The 18,532-nt window shown below is 39.6% G+C and overlaps 1 protein-coding gene across 2 annotated transcripts in view; it reads left to right on the forward strand.

Annotated features, from left to right (window-relative positions):
- Positions 1-18,532, forward strand: part of atp8b1 (ATPase phospholipid transporting 8B1) — a 139,579-nt gene that overhangs the window by 118,001 nt on the left and 3,046 nt on the right. For both annotated transcript variants that reach the window (XM_072573822.1, XM_072573833.1), the window contains 7 exons: positions 3,412-3,541; positions 5,479-5,761; positions 6,588-6,811; positions 8,788-8,871; positions 11,059-11,304; positions 15,994-16,132; positions 17,980-18,110. In XM_072573822.1, coding sequence (XP_072429923.1) covers positions 3,412-3,541; positions 5,479-5,761; positions 6,588-6,811; positions 8,788-8,871; positions 11,059-11,304; positions 15,994-16,132; positions 17,980-18,110 — 1,237 coding nt within the window. The remainder of the gene's footprint in view (positions 1-3,411; positions 3,542-5,478; positions 5,762-6,587; positions 6,812-8,787; positions 8,872-11,058; positions 11,305-15,993; positions 16,133-17,979; positions 18,111-18,532) is intronic.

An 18,532-nucleotide genomic window follows, 5' to 3' on the forward strand; every position in this document is an offset into this window, starting at 1 on the left:
GTCATTTGTTTAGTCAGTTGTCTGGAATGGGTCTTGCATCAATGACTTGCTAATTGAGAGGCAAGGGCTGTCACCTTAGTTTCTATGTAATGAACACGTAGAAAAAAGAATTTGGGAAATTTTAAACTAAGAGAAAGTTAGGACTGCAGATGCTGGAGATCAGAGCTGAAAAATGTGTTGCTGGAAAAGCGCAGCAGGTCAGGCAGCATCCAAGGAGCAGGAGAATCGACATTTCGGGCATAAGCTGAAGAAGGGCTTACGCCCGAAATGTCGATTCTCCTGCTCCTTGGATGCTGTCTGACCTGCTGCGCTTTTCCAGCAACACATTTTTCAAATTTTAAACTAAGACAATCTGGATTTACCTTGGAAGGATTGAGTCCAAACTTAATTTCAATTTAGTATCTGCTCATTGACACTTTTATATTCACCTTCTTTCCACCTCAAAGCAGAACTCGCGATGACCAATTTTAGATTCCTCAATTTTATGCTGCTTTACTTTGGAAATTGAAACTTACTATTTTTGAAAAAATGAAGTACGGTCCAGCATCAGTGACCACTAAAGTATGTAATTTATCTTCTGGTTGCAGATTTATATGAAATTCAGATGCAGATATCCAGTACTGTAGCTTTCTAATCAACAGTTTTCCAATGAAGTGGAGCTAGTTCAAAAGAAAGCAGGCAATGGCTAAAGATATTAGCTTTTTGGATAGTTCAAAGTTTGTTCACATCGTGGTGAGAGCATTAACGTGAACAAAAGAACCACCCTCAGCAGTGGTATCGAGAAAAAGAAAATTATTGACTCTTTTCTTTGAATTAAGTCTTGGGGTTTGAGCATTACTAGTAAGACCAACACTTAGTGCCCATTTCTAATTGTCCCTGTGTTGGTGAGTCCTTTTCTTGAACCACTAGAGTTCATCTGCCCTTTTGGAGTGAGAGATCCAGGTTTTTGACCAAGCAAGAATGAAGGAGCTGCAATGTAGTTCCAAGTTGATCCATTGTATGATTTGGAGGGGAGCCTGTAGGTGATGATGTTTCCATGCATCTACTACCTTTGTTCTTTCCAGGCACCAAATACTGGTGAAGACCCTTGGTAAGTTGCTGCAATACATCTTGTAGGTAGTACACTGTGCTATTACTTGTGGCGAAGAGATATGAATGTTCAAGATGGTGAAATGAGGTACCAATCAAGCAGGCTGCTTTGCCTTGGATGGTGTCAACCTTTTTGAATATTGTAGGAGTTACACTCATCGAGGCAAGCGGAAAATATTCCTTCACATTCCTGACCTGTGCCTCGTCAATGATAGGCTCTGGGAAGTTGAAGTGACTCAGAACTGACCATAGAATGATACCACTCACATGAAAACAGCTTAGAATGGCATTGATTTTTTTTTCCCTGAACACTATCAAAGACATCAAATTTCAACATTGCAATCATTTTAACAACTAACTTATATACACAACACAAGCAACATTTTCCCCTTTTGTCATAATTCACCACAGAAGGTTCCATCTTAGAAAAAATATAAGGCTTAACCAGTAAAAGCCAACAGTATACAACTCTTAAGGTTTAGAGTTCAGTTACACAAGTTCTTGGAGTTTCATCTTGCTTGCAAATAGCGATTTATTTTATTTTCATTTAACTTTTTAATCAATTACTGCAAAAACACTTTGCATGTTACATAGTTTGTAAGGTTTCTCCCTCTTAGATCAGAAGATAGTACTCTTCATGTTGCTTTTGGCTGGACTTTTCCTGCATCTCTAGGAATAACAACCAGCTGTCTTGCCTCAAGAAACCTTTCAGAAAGAACTTGCATAATTTACTGTATCCTCAGCAACTTGTAAGTTTTCCTCATCAGGACAGTATTTTTGGAGAATGTGCAAATGACCTTTCCAATTTACAGCATTTCATTATGTTACATCACGGGATAAACCCCCTCTGCTAATTTAAACCAGCAACACAGAAAAGATTCATGCCGTGCTGTAATCTGTTAAAATTTGAGAGTAAGGAACTATAAGTCACTGCGTAAAGTAAAAATTGACAACTTTTTATTCGGTCTAACAGAGAATAATTAACAAACAACTATTTACACTCCATTCTCTAAACCTATCTTTTACCTTCCCTTGTACGATACTGGTCGGATAAAAATCCGGATTACGATTTACAATCACACTTCAAAACTAGGCAGCTTGGATTTTCCTCTGCCGCCTTCTTTTCTTCTTAGGGATTCTGCTTCACAGATCTTTGATAGATAAAGGTACTTTATAAAAGAGCAGTTTTGCAAGCAGTCTGCATGGTTCTGTTTTTTTATTGGTGCTCTTTGCCATTCTGAATAACTGTTCGAAATGTATGATATTTATACCCCAAAACATTGATCATTTTGCTGTTTTTAATATTGTCAAAATATTAAATTCAAACTTGATTGGAGTTTGGCATCTTGGGGCACAATTTAAATGATTGACCGACTTTGAATTTGTTTTGTACCCAAGCAACACAGCCCTGAGCTAGCTAGATACTAGATTATTTAGTGTGGAAACAGACCCTTCAGCCCAACAAGTCCACACCGATCCACCACCCACCCAGACCCATTCCCCTACACCTAACACTATGGGCAATTTAGCATGGCCAATTCACCTAACCTGCACATTTTTGGACTGTGGGAGGAAACCCAAGCAGACACTGAGAGAATGCGCAAACTCCACACAGTCAGTCACCTGAGGCGGGAATTGAACCCAGGTCTCTGGCGCTGTGAGTCAGTAGTGCTAACCACTGTGCCACCGTGCAGCTGTTTGAGCAAATGTTATATTGTCACCTTGTTCAGCATACTGTGCTAACCAGAAATTTCAGCTCCCTTAAAGGTATGGAACACAATAATCTTCGTGTGTTTTTTTTTTAATTACAACAACAACATGTCAGTCATTTTGAATCAAATTTGTCATCCAGATTATCTCTCCCACTTAACCTACATGTTACTGAACAGTATGGGCAATTTAGCATGGTCAATTCACCTAACTTGTACATCTTTAGACTGAGAGGAAACTGGAGCACCTGGAGGAAACCCACACCGACACGGAGAATGTGCAAACTCGACACAGACAGTCGCCCGAGGCTGGAATCAAACCCAGGTCTCTGGCGCTGTGAGGCAGAGTGCTAACCACTGAATTTTGTGTTAACTAACAAAGCCAACATATGTCTTAGAGACCTTTTCTGTATGCAGTACTTGAGTTTGAATTTCCTTCCCCATGATAGCCTGATCTTGTAGACATACCTGAGTGGATGTGTTCTTTGTTCTACTTTTAGTAAAAAGTGCATTCCAAATCATGACCATCTTGTAAGTTTTGCTTCTTTGCATGACTAACTATCAAATGTAAGATGTGATGAGATTCTTAAAGTTTGCTAAATTGACGTTTCAGTGATATGTTAAACACCATGCAAAGGAACAGGGCAAACATGGCCGAAGGGAAAACAAACACAATCCTCAATGCAAACACCATTTTTCCTCATGATGTAAAACCTGCAATGGTCATCACTGGTTCCTGGTTGGTAAGTAATATTTTACAAACTAAACAATTGCAATTGCAAATTGCATGAAGCGTATATCTGAACTGATTTCTAGCACAAACTGACATGTATGGGAGGGATGGTGTGGTAGCAACCAAATCTGTATGTGAAATTCACTAGATCAGATGCAGTGCTGATTTTACACATCAAAGAACACAGAATCCCTATAGTATGGGAACAGGCCATTTGGCCCAACAAGATTAGTTTACCCAGGCGTGTTTTCCTTGATGCTGGACAATGGATCAAGCTTTGAACTAAGCTTGAGTTCTCTCATTTTAGCAGATTATCTCTAAAAGTCAGCTGGTTTTGCTTGTTGGGTTCGGAGGGTGGATTGAACTGAATAATATAAGGATTCCTCAGTTACAAACTGAGATTAGACAAACTAGGGTTTTATTCCAGTGTTGCCTGTCTCTGAGAGACAACAATGCATACATAGACGAAGAAACGCAGAGTCACTTCGAATTTTATAAAAGCACCATTCATTTATTAAGTACTTAAATGAATAACACACACTTTTAACTACTAGAGATATCTCAGTCACTGGCTTTCACTACCTAATTTCTGTAACTAAACCCAAACTTTATTACCTGGGAGAATTTGCAACTCACCAGGCTGAAAGCTCTGCTTGACATCTTCACCACACCTCCTGACGTAGGTAACCTTCTTACACAACGTTTTTCTTCAAAGTGTTGTTGAACAAAGGCACTTCTTCAGACTTTTTATACACCAGTCTCTGTGTCTTATTTGTAATTACGTGTGCACAGGACCAATCCTGAACATTTTGTCCAAGTGCATGCAAGCAGTCCCAGATGTTTTGTCCAAATGTATGTCATAACAAGTAGAGATGGCAGTTCCTGATTTCCTGCAGTTTTAACTCTTAGCAGATCTGTTTGACCTCAGTGTAATTCCATTCAAAAAGCAGCCCAATGTCAGGTCTCTTATCATTTGCTAGTTATCTTTCTGGTATCTTCAACCAGATCCAACACCAGGGTCTAGGTGACCACTTTGTAAAACACGTCTGCTCTGTCCGAAAGAGTGGACACCAACCTTGCTGTTACTGGCTGTTTCATTATAACAAATTGCACCCATGCTAATGTTTCCATCCTGGGCCTACAGTATTCTAATAAAGCTCAATGCTAACTGGTGGTCCAGCATCTCATTTTCCACTTTGGCACATGACAGCCTTCAGGATCAACAACTTCAGCCTGTCCTCCACTTCGTACATGTACACACATAAATCATGTTTGAGCAGAGCTGATCCGTTTTATCTTCCTTCACACTTAATTGTTATAGCTATTTAACATCTCCATCTCACCTTTACCATCATCAGCACTTAGTCTTTTGCTCTGGCCACCCTCATCATCTGTTTCTCTTGCTTCTCCTCTCCCTCTGTTACCAGCATAAAAACAACAATTTTTCAGTGCTTTTATCTTGAGAATAGTTAAGTCTGTTTCTCTGTCCACAAACATTGCAAAACTTACTGAGTTTCTCCAGCATTTTCTGTTCTTATTTTGCAGACTTATTCAAGTGGAGTTCAGAAAGTTAAGGATTGATTTTGTTTGAAGTTTTCCAGATATCAATGGAGTGGAGTAAATGTTGAGAAACTACTTGTACTTATTAGGGAGTTCAGAACCAAGGAACTTCACATCAGTAGCTTTCAGGAATGGAGTTAGGTAACAAATGCATACAATGGTAGGACTTTTGGAAGTCTCTTAATCTGTCATCTTGACAATGGTCAATTGTTGAGATCAAATTTGAGATTGATAGATTTCTTAACCAGAAATATTACAGGAAACAGTGCAAAGATGAATTTTAGCTAGATCACAGATCAGCCATGATCCAATTGAATAGCAGATCCAATTTAAGAGGATAAATACCTACAACATTTCCTTTATTTCAATGGTAAACCTGTTTTCCAGAACGAAATTCTCAGAGAGAAGAAAAGAAGGAAAAACAAATGGTTTCGGCGTCCAAAAACCGAGGATGAGAAGAAGATGCAAATTGAAAAGGATCAGAAAGATGAAGCTGCCAAAGAAAAGCGACAGAAAGACTTTGTGGATTTAGCCTGCCTGTGCACTGCTGTGGTCTGCTGTCGGGTAACCCCTAAACAGAAAGCCATGGTCGTGAACTTGGTGAAAAAATACAAGAAAGCCATTACACTGGCAATTGGAGATGGTGCTAATGATGTTAACATGATTAAAAGTAAGTGGCAGGTTAAAAGTGACAGGCAGTATAAAGGTCTCTTGCATTACTGTTTTCCTTTGGTGCCTATGTTCTGAAGAAAGGAAACAGGGCCCATCTATACTGTTAGATGGAATTTTCACAAAAGAAGGAATTTTTGAAGTTTTATGTAACAAAAATTCAATTTTGAACTGGTCCTTTTAAAGGCTTGGTACAAACCTCCTTGAGATACAATTGCAGTCTGGAACACACAACTACATGCTTTCTTTTAATGTTGTCCTGCACTTCCATCCTTATTTTAGAAATACTGTTGTCTGAGACATTCTGAAGTGCATGATGATCATTATTAATTCTACTAATTATGATCTACTTTAGAAGGAAATTTATTTTGTTGTTCTTTTAAAAAGCAATGTTGATCAGTACTGCGCTGCAGGCTACCATCAAAGTTACAAGTGTAGCCAAAGACAAATTGATGAGTTGGGCATTCACGAACTATCTGAAGATATTGGGATATATTTGTAGGACCTCTCAGTCTCTGACTGTTAGCAGCAATGGTGTACACCCTTAAGGCCCTTGAAGAATATAAAGAAAGCAGGAGGAATAAAGGGGGGTATTGAAATGTCATTGGCAAGTAGAATTAAGGAAAATCCCAAGGCATTTTATATGAATATTAGAAGCAACAGGGTAACTAGGAAAAGAATAGGTCCACATGAAGGACAACAGAGGGTGTTTGTGTGAAAAGAATGTGTCAAATCATGGTAGTTGAATTTCTCAATCTGCTTTGAAGAAAAATCCAGTGTTTAACCTTAATGACCGGCAGTCTTGTCTTTATTCCTCTATGCTACAGCTGCTCATATTGGTGTGGGAATCAGTGGTCAGGAAGGCATGCAGGCTGTCATGTCAAGTGACTATGCTTTTGGGCAGTTTCGTTTTCTGAAGCGATTACTCCTGGTCCATGGGAGGTGGTCATACATCCGAATGTGCAAGTTTTTAACATACTTCTTCTACAAGAACTTTGCCTTTACACTGGTTCACTTTTGGTACTCCTTTTTCAATGGATTTTCTGCACAGGTAAAGACAATTTTTGAGACTGATGCAAAGTAAATGTTATAACTCATAAGTAAATGACAAATGGCAGCAACAATATATAACATGCTGCTTTATAGTGTGGTTAAAATAATAACACTCCACTGAATGGGAATATCAAAATGAAAAAGAGGACAAAATGAGTAAGAAAAGCATGGCAGAGAAGACAAATTTTATTAAGCTTTTAAAAGAAGCAAGTTGCATTATTACCACTGATGTATATATGGCATCAAAGACTTTAAATTATGCCGTTAAAAATCACACAACACCAGGTTATAGTTCAACAGGTTTAATTGGAAGCACACTAGCTTTCGGAGCGATGCTCCTTCATCAGGTGATAGTCACCTGATCCTCTATCACCTGATGAAGGAGCGTTGCTCCGAAAGCTAGTGTGCTTCTAATTAAACCTGTTGGACTATATAACCTGGTATTGTGTGATTTTTTAACTTTGTACACCCCAGTCCAACACCGGCATCTCCGAATCATGACTACGTTTAAATTATGACAATTAGGTTTGTTACTACTAAACTTTAATTGGCTAATTATTTGCAATTAATAGAAAAATAGGGGAATTAGAGTTCAAGTTAATAATAATTCCATTACATTGAAATACTCAGAAGTTACTAGTCCCAAAGAAATATCTATTTTCTTTTTTCAGAGTTGGAATCATTCTTTGTTTTCATATAGGTAAAAACAATGACTGCAGATGCTGGAAACCAGATTCTGGATTAGTGGTGCTGGAAGAGCACAGCAGTTCAGGCAGCGTCCAAGTATCTTCGAAATCGACGTTTCGGACAAAAGCCCGAACCGTCGATTTCGAAGCTACTTGGATGCTGCCTGAACTGCTGTGCTCTTCCAGCACCACTAATCCAGAATCTTTTGTTTTCATATGTCTAAATTCTTCAATTGTGTTTCCCAATTTTGATTTTTGAGTAATGCATATTGACTTAACCATTTTGTGTGAAGCTATTTTTCTGTTTGTCTATACTTGTGGTGGCACCCTGAACTTTAGGTGGGCTAAATTTTGTTTTGAAGCATCCAGGAGATCGTAGTAAATTATTTTAAACTGTGCTTGTGTACAATTCCTTGCTACTTGTTCCTCTAAATATTTTGAGCTTCCAATTTGCAATCTCACTCCTGAACAGAGAGAGAATGTTGTGAATGGCTAACAGTTAACACTTGACAGCAATGCTTAATGGAAATCTGCATGTCTTAAAAGGAAGATGCAATGTGGCTGGTGAACCTGCAGAAAGAAATCTGACCTGGGTATCACTGAAGAATGGTACAGCATGAAAGATAATAGGCTCCAAGGTTTGCCAATCCTCCTTTGGCAGCTGTCCCCCAGAGTCAAGAATGACTTTCTTCCACTCAAATTTGTTGTGTTCAGTTCGACATGTGGGAGGATTGGTGCTTGAAAAAGTGGGTAGATGATTTGCTGGAAAGTTTCACTGCTTCACTTTCCACTCCATGGTTTGACTTCACCTTGACATGTCCCTAATGAAGTCCCTAAATGTACTTGGTGCCTTCTCAAATGAGCCTTCTCCATTTTGCTTGGCCACAAACCAGGGTCTCCCATGAACTGTTTAATATGTTGGACCACTTCAAGAATACTTTGAGGGCATTCAAGATGCTCAAATTATTTGGAATAACAAGTCGCAAGGATTTGGGCACTGGCAACATACATTGAGTTAATTGTCAAATTTAAAGGCTGTCCTGAACAGAGCACCTGTCTTGTTTTATGTCCTGTTTGCCAGGATTATTAGTCTTGTTCGCCTTTTCTTGTTACACGTCAGTTGTTTTGAAGTTTACTCCATTACTCTTCTGAGTAGCAATTACGTTTTGTCATTTTAAAGTAGTTTGTTTCCACCCTGATAAACATGCATTCCATTATTTTCACAAGCCAATCATGATTTGAAGAATTAAACAAAAAAGCAATTTTTACTGTTTCTCTTTGTGTACAGACTGCATACGAGAATTGGTTTATCACACTATACAATGTTCTGTACAGCAGTCTTCCAGTATTGGTCGTTGGGGTGCTTGACCAGGTATTGTTCAACTTATTCATACGTTCAATGGCGAGATAATATGTGCATGTACCAGATGCTAACCACACTCCACTCAACCTCACCATCATCTCTCGTGATACCGCCAGAATTACTAAATTATTTGAATGCTTGTTCAACATCAAGTACTGGATGGATGCAACTTTGCTATATTGAAATATGATCAAGATTAAAGCCATTGTTCTCCGTAACTGTTCCAAACCTTCTTCCCAATGTACCACTGAATTCCTCTCCCTGACATCCATCTTGAAATTGAACAGTCTGTCCACAACCATGGTGTCATATATAAATAAATGCAAAATATTATGGCTGTTGGAAATCAGAAATCAACACAGTGAATGCTGTAGAAACTTAGCAGATCTGGCAGCATCTGTATGGAGGAATACAGAATTAATGTTTTGAGTCTAGTATGACGCTCTGAAGAGCTGTGGCATATAGCAGAGGCATGGGCTGACTCCACAGAGAATGGGAATAGCATTGGTGGACCTAATGGCCTTTTCCTGTGCCATAATGACTGACTGACTGTGTGTAACCCTCTGATGTGTATGTTTCTGTAATTCTAATCTCCTTTGCATCCACTCCACCTCAGTTACCTCGACCCCAATCTCTGAAATACCTTCTCTATACTTGTTCCTTTCTGCCTCCCTTAAGGGAAATTGTGGAGCAATGGTAGTGTTCATACATCTAAGCCCGAAGGTCTGGACTCGAGTCCTACCTGCTCCAGGGGTGTGTCATAACATCAGCCTGAACAGATTGGTTAGAAAATCTCTTGACCTTTACAATACTCCTAAAAACCAGGTTTTTTGGGGCATTTGAGCTTAATTTGCCTCGTGTGACATGGCACACAATTTTGTAATGCATCTATGATTTCTGCTGAGAAGTTCCATTGTTTAGATTAAATTAGATTAGATTACTTAGTGTGGAAACAGGCCCTTCGGCGCAACAAGTCCACATCGACCTGCCGAAGCGCAACCCACCCAGAACCATTCCCCTACATTTACCCCTGCCCCTAACACTACAGGCAATTTAGCATGGCCAATTCACCTAACCTGCACATTTTTGGACTGTGGGAGGAAACCGGAGCACCCGGAGGAAACCCATGCAGACACTGGGAGAATGTGCAAACTCTACACAGTCGCCTGAGGTGGGAATTGTGTTTGATAAAAATGAATCATAGAATTATACAGTATAGAAGAGTTCCTTTGGCTTATCCAGTTTTGTTCCAAATCAAACGCTATGCTAACTTTACACTCTTTGCAACATTTGGCCCATAACCTCAAATATCATGCCATTTTAATTGCTAATTCTAATACTTAAAGGTTGTGAGGTTACCTGCCTTTACCTGCATTCCCACTCTGAAAAACCTTCTCCTCACCTCCCCTGTAAAGCTCCGGCCTTTCATCTGAAAAGGGTGCTCCCCTTGTTACTGACCCTTCATCTAAGGGAAACAGTTGCTATCTATGCACCCTGATCATGCCCCACCAATCGTATACACTATATTAGGTTGCCCTCTCGACCTTCTCTGATCTAACTAAAACATCTGCCTCTCTTCATAGGTAAAGTGCTCTATCCCAGGCAACATCCTCCGAAATCTCCTCCACAGGTTGTTTGAAAATGTTACACTGGTGCTGATAAACTCAGTTAGTTGCATGGCTGCTTTGCAATCCAGAGTAATGCCAGTGACATAGATTCAGTTCTCACACCATCTGAGGTGACCATGAATATTTCTCTTTCTCAACCTAACTGCTCATCTAAGGCGTGGTGATCTTTAGGTCAAACCATCATCAGTTGTCTTTCTCTACTGAAAGAGCAGTGTGTGGTCTCTGGGACTATGGCAACTTTACTGATGCTGATGGACTATAATTCTGTTGACTCCCTCTGTGGGACCCTTCCTGAAGAAGGGCTCATGCCCGAAACTTCGATTCTCCTGCTCCTTGGATGCTGCCTGACCTGCTGCGCTTTTCCAGCTACACATTTTTTTGACTCCTGCATAATACCACCTAAACTAAATCCCTGTCCAAACCAATAGACTGAAGTGTCAATTTTTTTCAATGTGTGAGATTAAAATATGCCACACCTGTCATGCTCTTATAGTTTGTTTTGAATTTTTGTAATGTTGCACCGTATCTCTTTGTTGAAAATTTCTTTCTTATGTTCCTTTGTTTATAGGATGTCACTGATAAACTGAGTCTTAGGTTTCCAACGCTTTATATACCTGGGCAGAAAGGTTCTTACTTCAATTTTAAGAAGTTTTTTCTCAGCTTGCTTCACGGCATTATTGTATCCCTAATCATTTTCTTCATACCTTACGGAGCATTCCTTCAAACAATGGGCCAAGATGGTGAGGCACCAACAGATTACCAGTCGTTTGCAGTCACTACAGCCTCATCTCTCACCATTACTGTTAATTTTCAGGTAAGCAAATGTTTTGTGGGCTATCCAATGCTATTTCCATTTTTCTCATCATCCAAAGGTGGGAATGTCTGCTCGTTTAGGATTTTATCTATGCACTACTGGCCTCCACTACCTCAAGTGATTTGGCACCTCTTGTCAACCACATATTATGGGAGTATTATCCATACAAGTATGAAGTCATATGGTTAGGTATTGGTAACTAAGGTAAGGGAATACATGGTAAATGTAGTTGACTGAGAAGTGTAGCAAAATGGAGGGACCTTCGAATGCATGTTCACTTCTTCCTGAAAGTAATAGGTCATTTGAATAAGGTGTAGTTTCCTTAAAACCAATGTATAAAATATCAACTGAGAAATTGTTGCAACGTCAAATTGGGGGAAAGGAGATAAGGTAAATTTATAAGGCTTATTTAACTTTTACTATCTTTTAATTCTCCAAACCTAATTATAATCTTTAACACTTACAATCTAGATCTGAAAATGCTATTTTTTTTCCTGTTTTGGAGAGTTTGATTAGCAGTAATTAAGAATTATCATATTTAGACAAGATTGAATTTTGAAGGATATTTCATGTGTAAGTAGAACATACAAATAATTACAACACAGGAGAGGATATGTGGTCTCCATATCTGCTTTTTGCAACCACAACTCCTCTAGTCTTCTCATGCCCTTACTAATAGTCCTGCAAATTCTTTCTCTTTAGGTACTTATCCTGACCCCTTGTGAAGACTGTTGTTGAATCTTAATCCACCATGTTTTTTTTTCAAGCAATGCACACCAAATCTTAACCACTGTTCAAGTTTCCATTGATTATTTTGTCATTCACCTATACTGGAGTCCTCTAATTCTTGATCTCTCTGCAGGTGGAAACCATTTTTCTCCATGTTCTATCATGATTTTAGATTCTTTTTCACCTTCTCAAAAGAGGATATGGCATTGAATGACATAGACTCCACATCATTTGACCCTATGTGGGTGGAGTTGAGGAACCACAAAGGCAAAAAAAACCATAACTCCGTTATGTACAGACCTCCAATCCAGGTCACTGAAGTTCCTTTATCCCTGGAGATAGTCTTGTAACCTGATCTTGAATTTTTGCAATGGATCACCAGAGAGCACATTGACCCATCAGTTATTTTAACATTTTGCTCCACTTACTGCATAAAAATCAAGGCTAATGTAATACTGAGGAAGTGCTACAGTTTGAGATGTGCTATCTTTTGGATGAAACATTTAAATAAGTGTACCTCTGCTTGATGAGATGGATGTAAAAGATCCCATACTATTTTAAATGGAGTAATCATGGTGTTCGGGCCAATATTTATCCCTTTATCAAAACCAGAGAATTTGGTCATAGCATCATTGTGGCATTGTTGTTTTTGGGAGCTTGCTGTGGGCAACCCCCCACCCCCCTCCCCCACTTATAGTTGTGCCCTTCTATTTCTATTACCTCTCCTGGGTGGAGGAGGGGGTGGCCTTGTTAGTTAAGAATGGAATTAAATCGATGGCATTGAATGACATAGACTCCACATCATTTGACCCTATGTGGGTGGAGTTGAGGAACCACAAAGGCAAAAAAAAACATAACTCTGTTATGTACAGACCTCCTAACGGTGGTCAGGATGTCCCGGGAAATAGGGCATGTCAGAAAGGCAAGGTCACTGAGCCCACAAGGAGCAGGCTATTCTGGACTTAGTGCTATATAATGAGCTAGACTTTGTGAAAGATCTTAAAGTAAGGGAACACTTAGGAGGCAGTGATAATAATATGGTAGAGTTGAGTCTGCAGTTTGAAAAAGAGAAGGCAAAATCAGATGTAATGGAGTTACAGTTAAATAAAGGTAATTACAAGGGCATGAGAGGGGAACTGACGAAAATCGACTGGAAGTAGAGCCTAGTGGGGAAGACAGTAGAGCAACAATGGGTGTAATTGAGGACATAGTACAGAGGTTCATCCCAAAGAAAAGAGAGATTATCCATCGGGGAGAGAGGGTTGATTAGACAGCCATGACTGACAAAGGAAGTCAGGAATGGTATCAAAGAGAAAGAGAGAGCCTATAAAGTGGCCAAGAGCACTGGGCATCAGAAGATTAGGAAAAGTACAAAAACAAACGGAGGATAACCAAGAGAGAAATAAGGAAGGAGAGGATCAAACATAAAGGTAGGCTCGCCAGTAATATTAGAAATGATGGTAAAAGTTTCTTTCAATACATAAGAAACAAACAAGAGGCAAAAGTATACATTTGGGCCGCTCCAAATTGCTGCTGGAAGGTTAGTGATGGGAGACAAGGAAACAGCTGAAGAACTTAATAAGTACTTTGCGTCAGTCTTCACAGTGGAAGAAATGAGTAATATCCCAACAATTAAGGAGAGTTGGGGGGCAGAGTTGAGTACGGGAGCCATGACAAAAGAGAGGGTGCTAGAAAACTTAAAAGCTCTAAAAATTGATAAATCTCCTGGCCTCAATGGGCTACATTCTGAGGGAGATGGCTGACAAAATAGTGGAGGCATTAATTGTGATCTTTCAAAACTCACTGGAGTCAGGGAAAGTCCCAAATGATTGGAAAATTGCTGTTATAATCCCTTGTTCAAGAAAGGATCATGACAAAAGGTGGAAAATTATTGGCTGATTAGCCTAACCTTGGTGATTGGCAAAATTCTTGAATCCATCATTAAGGATGAGATTTCTAAATTCTTGGAAGTGCAGGGTCAGATTAGAACAAGTCAGCATGGACTTGGTAAGGGGAGGTCATGCCTGACAAACCTGTTAGAATTCTTTGAAGCGGTAACAAGTAGGTTAGACCAGGGAAACCCCGTGATGTTATTTATCTAGACTTATCTATCACCTTCTTTGATAAGGTGCCTCACAGGAGGCTGCTGAGTAAGGTAAGGGCCCATGGTGTTCGAGGTGAGCTACTGGCATGGATTGAGGATTGGCTGTCTGACAGAAGGCAGAGAGTTGGGATAAGAGGTTCTTTTTCGGAATGGAAGCCGGTGACAAGTGGTGTCCCACAGGGTTCAGTGGGACCACAGCTGTTCACTTTATATACTAATGATCTGGATGAAGGGACTGGGCGCATTCTGGTGAAGTTTGCTGATGATACAAAGTTAGGTGGACAGGCAGGTAGTACTGACGAGGTGGGTAGGCTGCAAAAAGATTTAGATTGTTTTGGAGAGTAGTCCAGGAAATGGCTGATGAAATTCAATGTAAGCAAATGCGAGGTCTTGCACTTTGGGGGAAAAAAAATACAGCCATGGACTATTTTCCAAACAGTGAGAAAATTCATAAAGCTAAAGTACAAAGGTATCTGGGAGTGCTAGTCCAAGATTCTCTAAAGGTTAATTTGCAGGTTGAGTCCACGATTAAGAAAGCGAATGTAATGTTGTCATTTATCTCAAGAGGGTTGGAATGTAAAAGCAGTGATGTGCTTCTGAGACTTTATAAAGCATTGATTAGGCCCCATTTGGAAGACTGTGTCCAATTTTGGGCCCCACACCTCAGGAAGGACATAGTGGCACTGGAGTGTGTTCAGCGGAGATTCACGTGGATGATCTCTGGAGCGGTAGGCATAACATACGATGAATGGCTGAGGGTCCTGGAATTGTATTCATTAGAATTTAGAAAATTGAGGGGAGATCTAATAGAAACTTAGAAGATAATGCATGGCTTAAAAAGGGTGGACGCAGGGAAGTTGTTTCCGTTAGGCGGGGAGACCAGGACCTGTGGACACAGCCTTAGATTTAGAGGGGGTCAATTTAGAATGGGAATGAGGAGACATTTCTTCAGCTAGAGAGTGGTGGGCCTGTGGAATTCATTGCCATGGAGTGCATTGGAGGATGGGATGTTAAGTGTCTTCAAGGAATTAAGGGTGACGGGGAGAGTGTGGGTAAGTGGAGTTGAAATGCCCATCAGCCATGATTTAATGGCAAAGTGGACTCAATGGGCCGAATGGCCTTACTTCCATTCCTATGTCTTATGGTTTTCTGACCAAAATGCATCACTTCACACTTCTGTGTCTATTCCAAATGTTCCACCAGCCTGGTCAAGTGCTGTCAAAAGTTATCGCTGCCCCTTTCGAGATTGACAATTTCAAGTTTTGTGCCACCTGCAACTTTTCAAATTACGCCCTATCACCCAAGTTATTAATATAGGTCAAGGAAAGCAGTAGTATTAACTTGTGTGAACTTAACCCCTGAGTGCCCAATCTCTGTCCTATCTGAAAAAGAACTGCAACTTCACTTTATGTAATATATTTCAGTGCAGTCTCTGGGTGAGATACCAGTATGATGCAGCCTCTGCAGTCCTCCCTGTCTCCTAGAGCAACCTGGATAGCAACCTCTTGATTGCTATATTTAACTCTGTGCAACAGCTAAGTTGCTCATTAATAACAGCAAGTTCTGATATAACCTGAGCATTACTTCTGCCTCAAATTCTCGTCTTGGTTTTTCAGCAAGCTAAGCAAATTACATTCTGTCATTGATCTAGATTTTAATTAAGTGAGCAAAGACGTCACAGAGTGAATCTATGGTGTCACTGTCAAATGGTTATCTCTTCAGTTGTAATACTGACCGAACAAAATGGACAAATGTGAAGCTGATTTTTTTTTACTACATTTTGTAGAAATTTGATAAATATATAATGCTTCTGATTTAAGTATTATGTTCACAAATTTTAATTTTTTTTCTTGCAGATTGCTCTAGACACCTCCTACTGGACATTTGTCAATGCGTTTTCAGTCTTCGGAAGTATTGTTCTATATTTTGCAATCATGTTTGACCTCCACAGTGCGGGAATCCACATCCTATTTCCATCGGTTTTTACCTTTACTGGTCAGTTATGTTGCCATGTATTTATAGCTCAGAAATAGATCTCTTGGTTCTATAGTCTAATTTGTTTATACTTCATTTAAGCTGCCTACCATCTATGTTTGAAGAAATAAATCAGTCATTTAAATTTGTTCATTGAACCGGAATGTTTAAAGACCAATGGTTAATGAGATGCAATAAAATACAGAGCTGCTCTTCACTTCTCATCCAGAAAAGTCTCTTCCAAAACTTCTATCCAAAGTGATGAGAAAAAGTTTGTTTTATTGGTATTAAATCAATTTTAAATTTTGACTCTTGAAGTATAGCTCAACCTGATAGATGGCACAAATCAATTTTTAAAAATGCATGGACCAAAGATGTGGGTTATTAGTGTGGGAAATGGCAGAATTAGACTTAATGTAAAATTGGGAGCATTTTTTTGTGTGCATAGATTAGATGCATTATTGGACAGACTGAAGAGGGTTTTACTCAGTAGTTGGTTTGTGTTCTGGCACTGACAAATAGTCAATGTCGAAAAGTGCTCATTTCACAGCACTGACATCCATTACATTGATGTGTAATAAATCATTTGAGCCACAAAAATTCTCAGACATAAATGACTAACAAAACTTAATGTTGGTGAAAGTTGTTTAATATAGAGCCAAACAAGTACTGACCCATGTCATTGTCTCCTGATAATTGTGTTCTTGCACTTCAGCCTATAGAGAGAAACAAGTGAGAATTGAAGTATGTTTTTTATGTGGATGAGTATTTGTTGTGTATGTTTCACATTATTGTCCAGGAGAGATATTTCTGTATGTGATTTGACTTATGCAGCTTGGTCCAAATTGCTTTTGATGCTCATTCCTTTGTTGAAATGATGTAAGGCCAGAAAGGCCAGTATCTATCACATCTAAATAATTGGATTTGGAGCAAACATCACGACCAAATGTTGATGAGCTGTTTTGCTTTTATTTGTGAAAACCTTACATACCATACCAGTTCATGCAAGATATTCAGGAAGAGGTGGCATATTTTCAGTTGGCTTCCTTCATCAAAAACAGTCTCAAGTGGACCAAGATTTACAATTTTTGACCCTTAACTTTTAAGTATTCAATGATCCACGAAGATAACCTGGATTCAACATCCATTCGATGGTGAATTAATACTGCTGAATTAGGTGGTGATGGGTTTACACTATGCTCCAAAGACTTGAGCACATGACAGTCAGTCATGAGGAATAAAATCATTATATGAAAGCACCCCCTCCAACAAGAGTCTAGATTAGAGTGGTGCTGGAAAAGCACAGCAGGTCAGGCAGCATCCGAGGAGCAGGAAAATCGACAAAAGCCCTTCATCAGGAATAGAGGCAGGGTGCCTGCAGAGTCATACAGGATGCTGCCTGACCTGCTGTGCTTTTCCAGCACCACTCTAATCTAGACACTGGTTTCCAGCATCTGCAGTCCTTGTTTTTACCCCCTCCAACAACCCTAGCCCAGGAGTGCTGAAATAAAGTAAGAATGAAATTAACTTAGTCACAGAATCAAACAGAAACTACATGGCAAAAAAGTATCATTGATTCTGCGTGCAGGAATGCCAACAAATTTGTTGCTGCAAAGATATGGGATGCGTAAAAAGTATTTTAATGTTGACAAAATAAACTGCAGCATGTCATCTGCATATGTGTATTTGGAGCCATTTTGGAATGGTACTAATGGTACTTTACAGTTGCATCTGTAGTGTTAAATTGTGTTCCAAATGGTCCATCATTTCATTTATTCAATGTAATTAACCTCAGAAAAACAGTTTCAAATTCAGTTTTGATTTTTGGTCTTTTAACTGTGCAATAATGTACACTACTTTTTACTTAGGAGCTGCTCCCAATGCTCTTCGACAGCCATACCTTTGGCTGACCATTATACTAACTGTGGCAGTGAGTCTCCTCCCTGTTGTTGCAGTTCGTTTTCTGATTCAGGTTGTCAACCCCACAGAGACTGACAAAGTAAGTGACAAGCTGGTTGTCAAAATCATGTTTAATCTGTCAATCCATTTTGGAAAGGTTTATTTCAATCCACTTTCACAAACTAACATTTTGGATATTCATTATTTTTCCTGAACGTCACTTCCTTGCAGAGAAGTTGTTTGTAACTACTTGATTTCATTTGTGCAATAGACATTTTTAAGTTGACACTGCATTAGGGAACCAGAGAAAGCATAGTCAGTAATTAGTTGGATAAGACAAGAACCAGGTGAGAGCAATCCCATCCAGCTGGACATAAGTGGAGAGGTGTTGGAAAAGAATGGTGTTCATGCCTGGGCCTGGCCAAACTGGCCATCAACAGGTCCAGGCAGCGGGCCGTGGAGGGGGTCGTTAGGGCCGACTGCCTGCCCCTCTTCCGGGGTTACATTAGAGCCCGGGTGTCC

This window comes from Chiloscyllium punctatum, chromosome 1 (assembly GCF_047496795.1).
Source record: "Chiloscyllium punctatum isolate Juve2018m chromosome 1, sChiPun1.3, whole genome shotgun sequence".
Classification (NCBI taxonomy): Eukaryota; Metazoa; Chordata; class Chondrichthyes; order Orectolobiformes; family Hemiscylliidae; genus Chiloscyllium; species Chiloscyllium punctatum.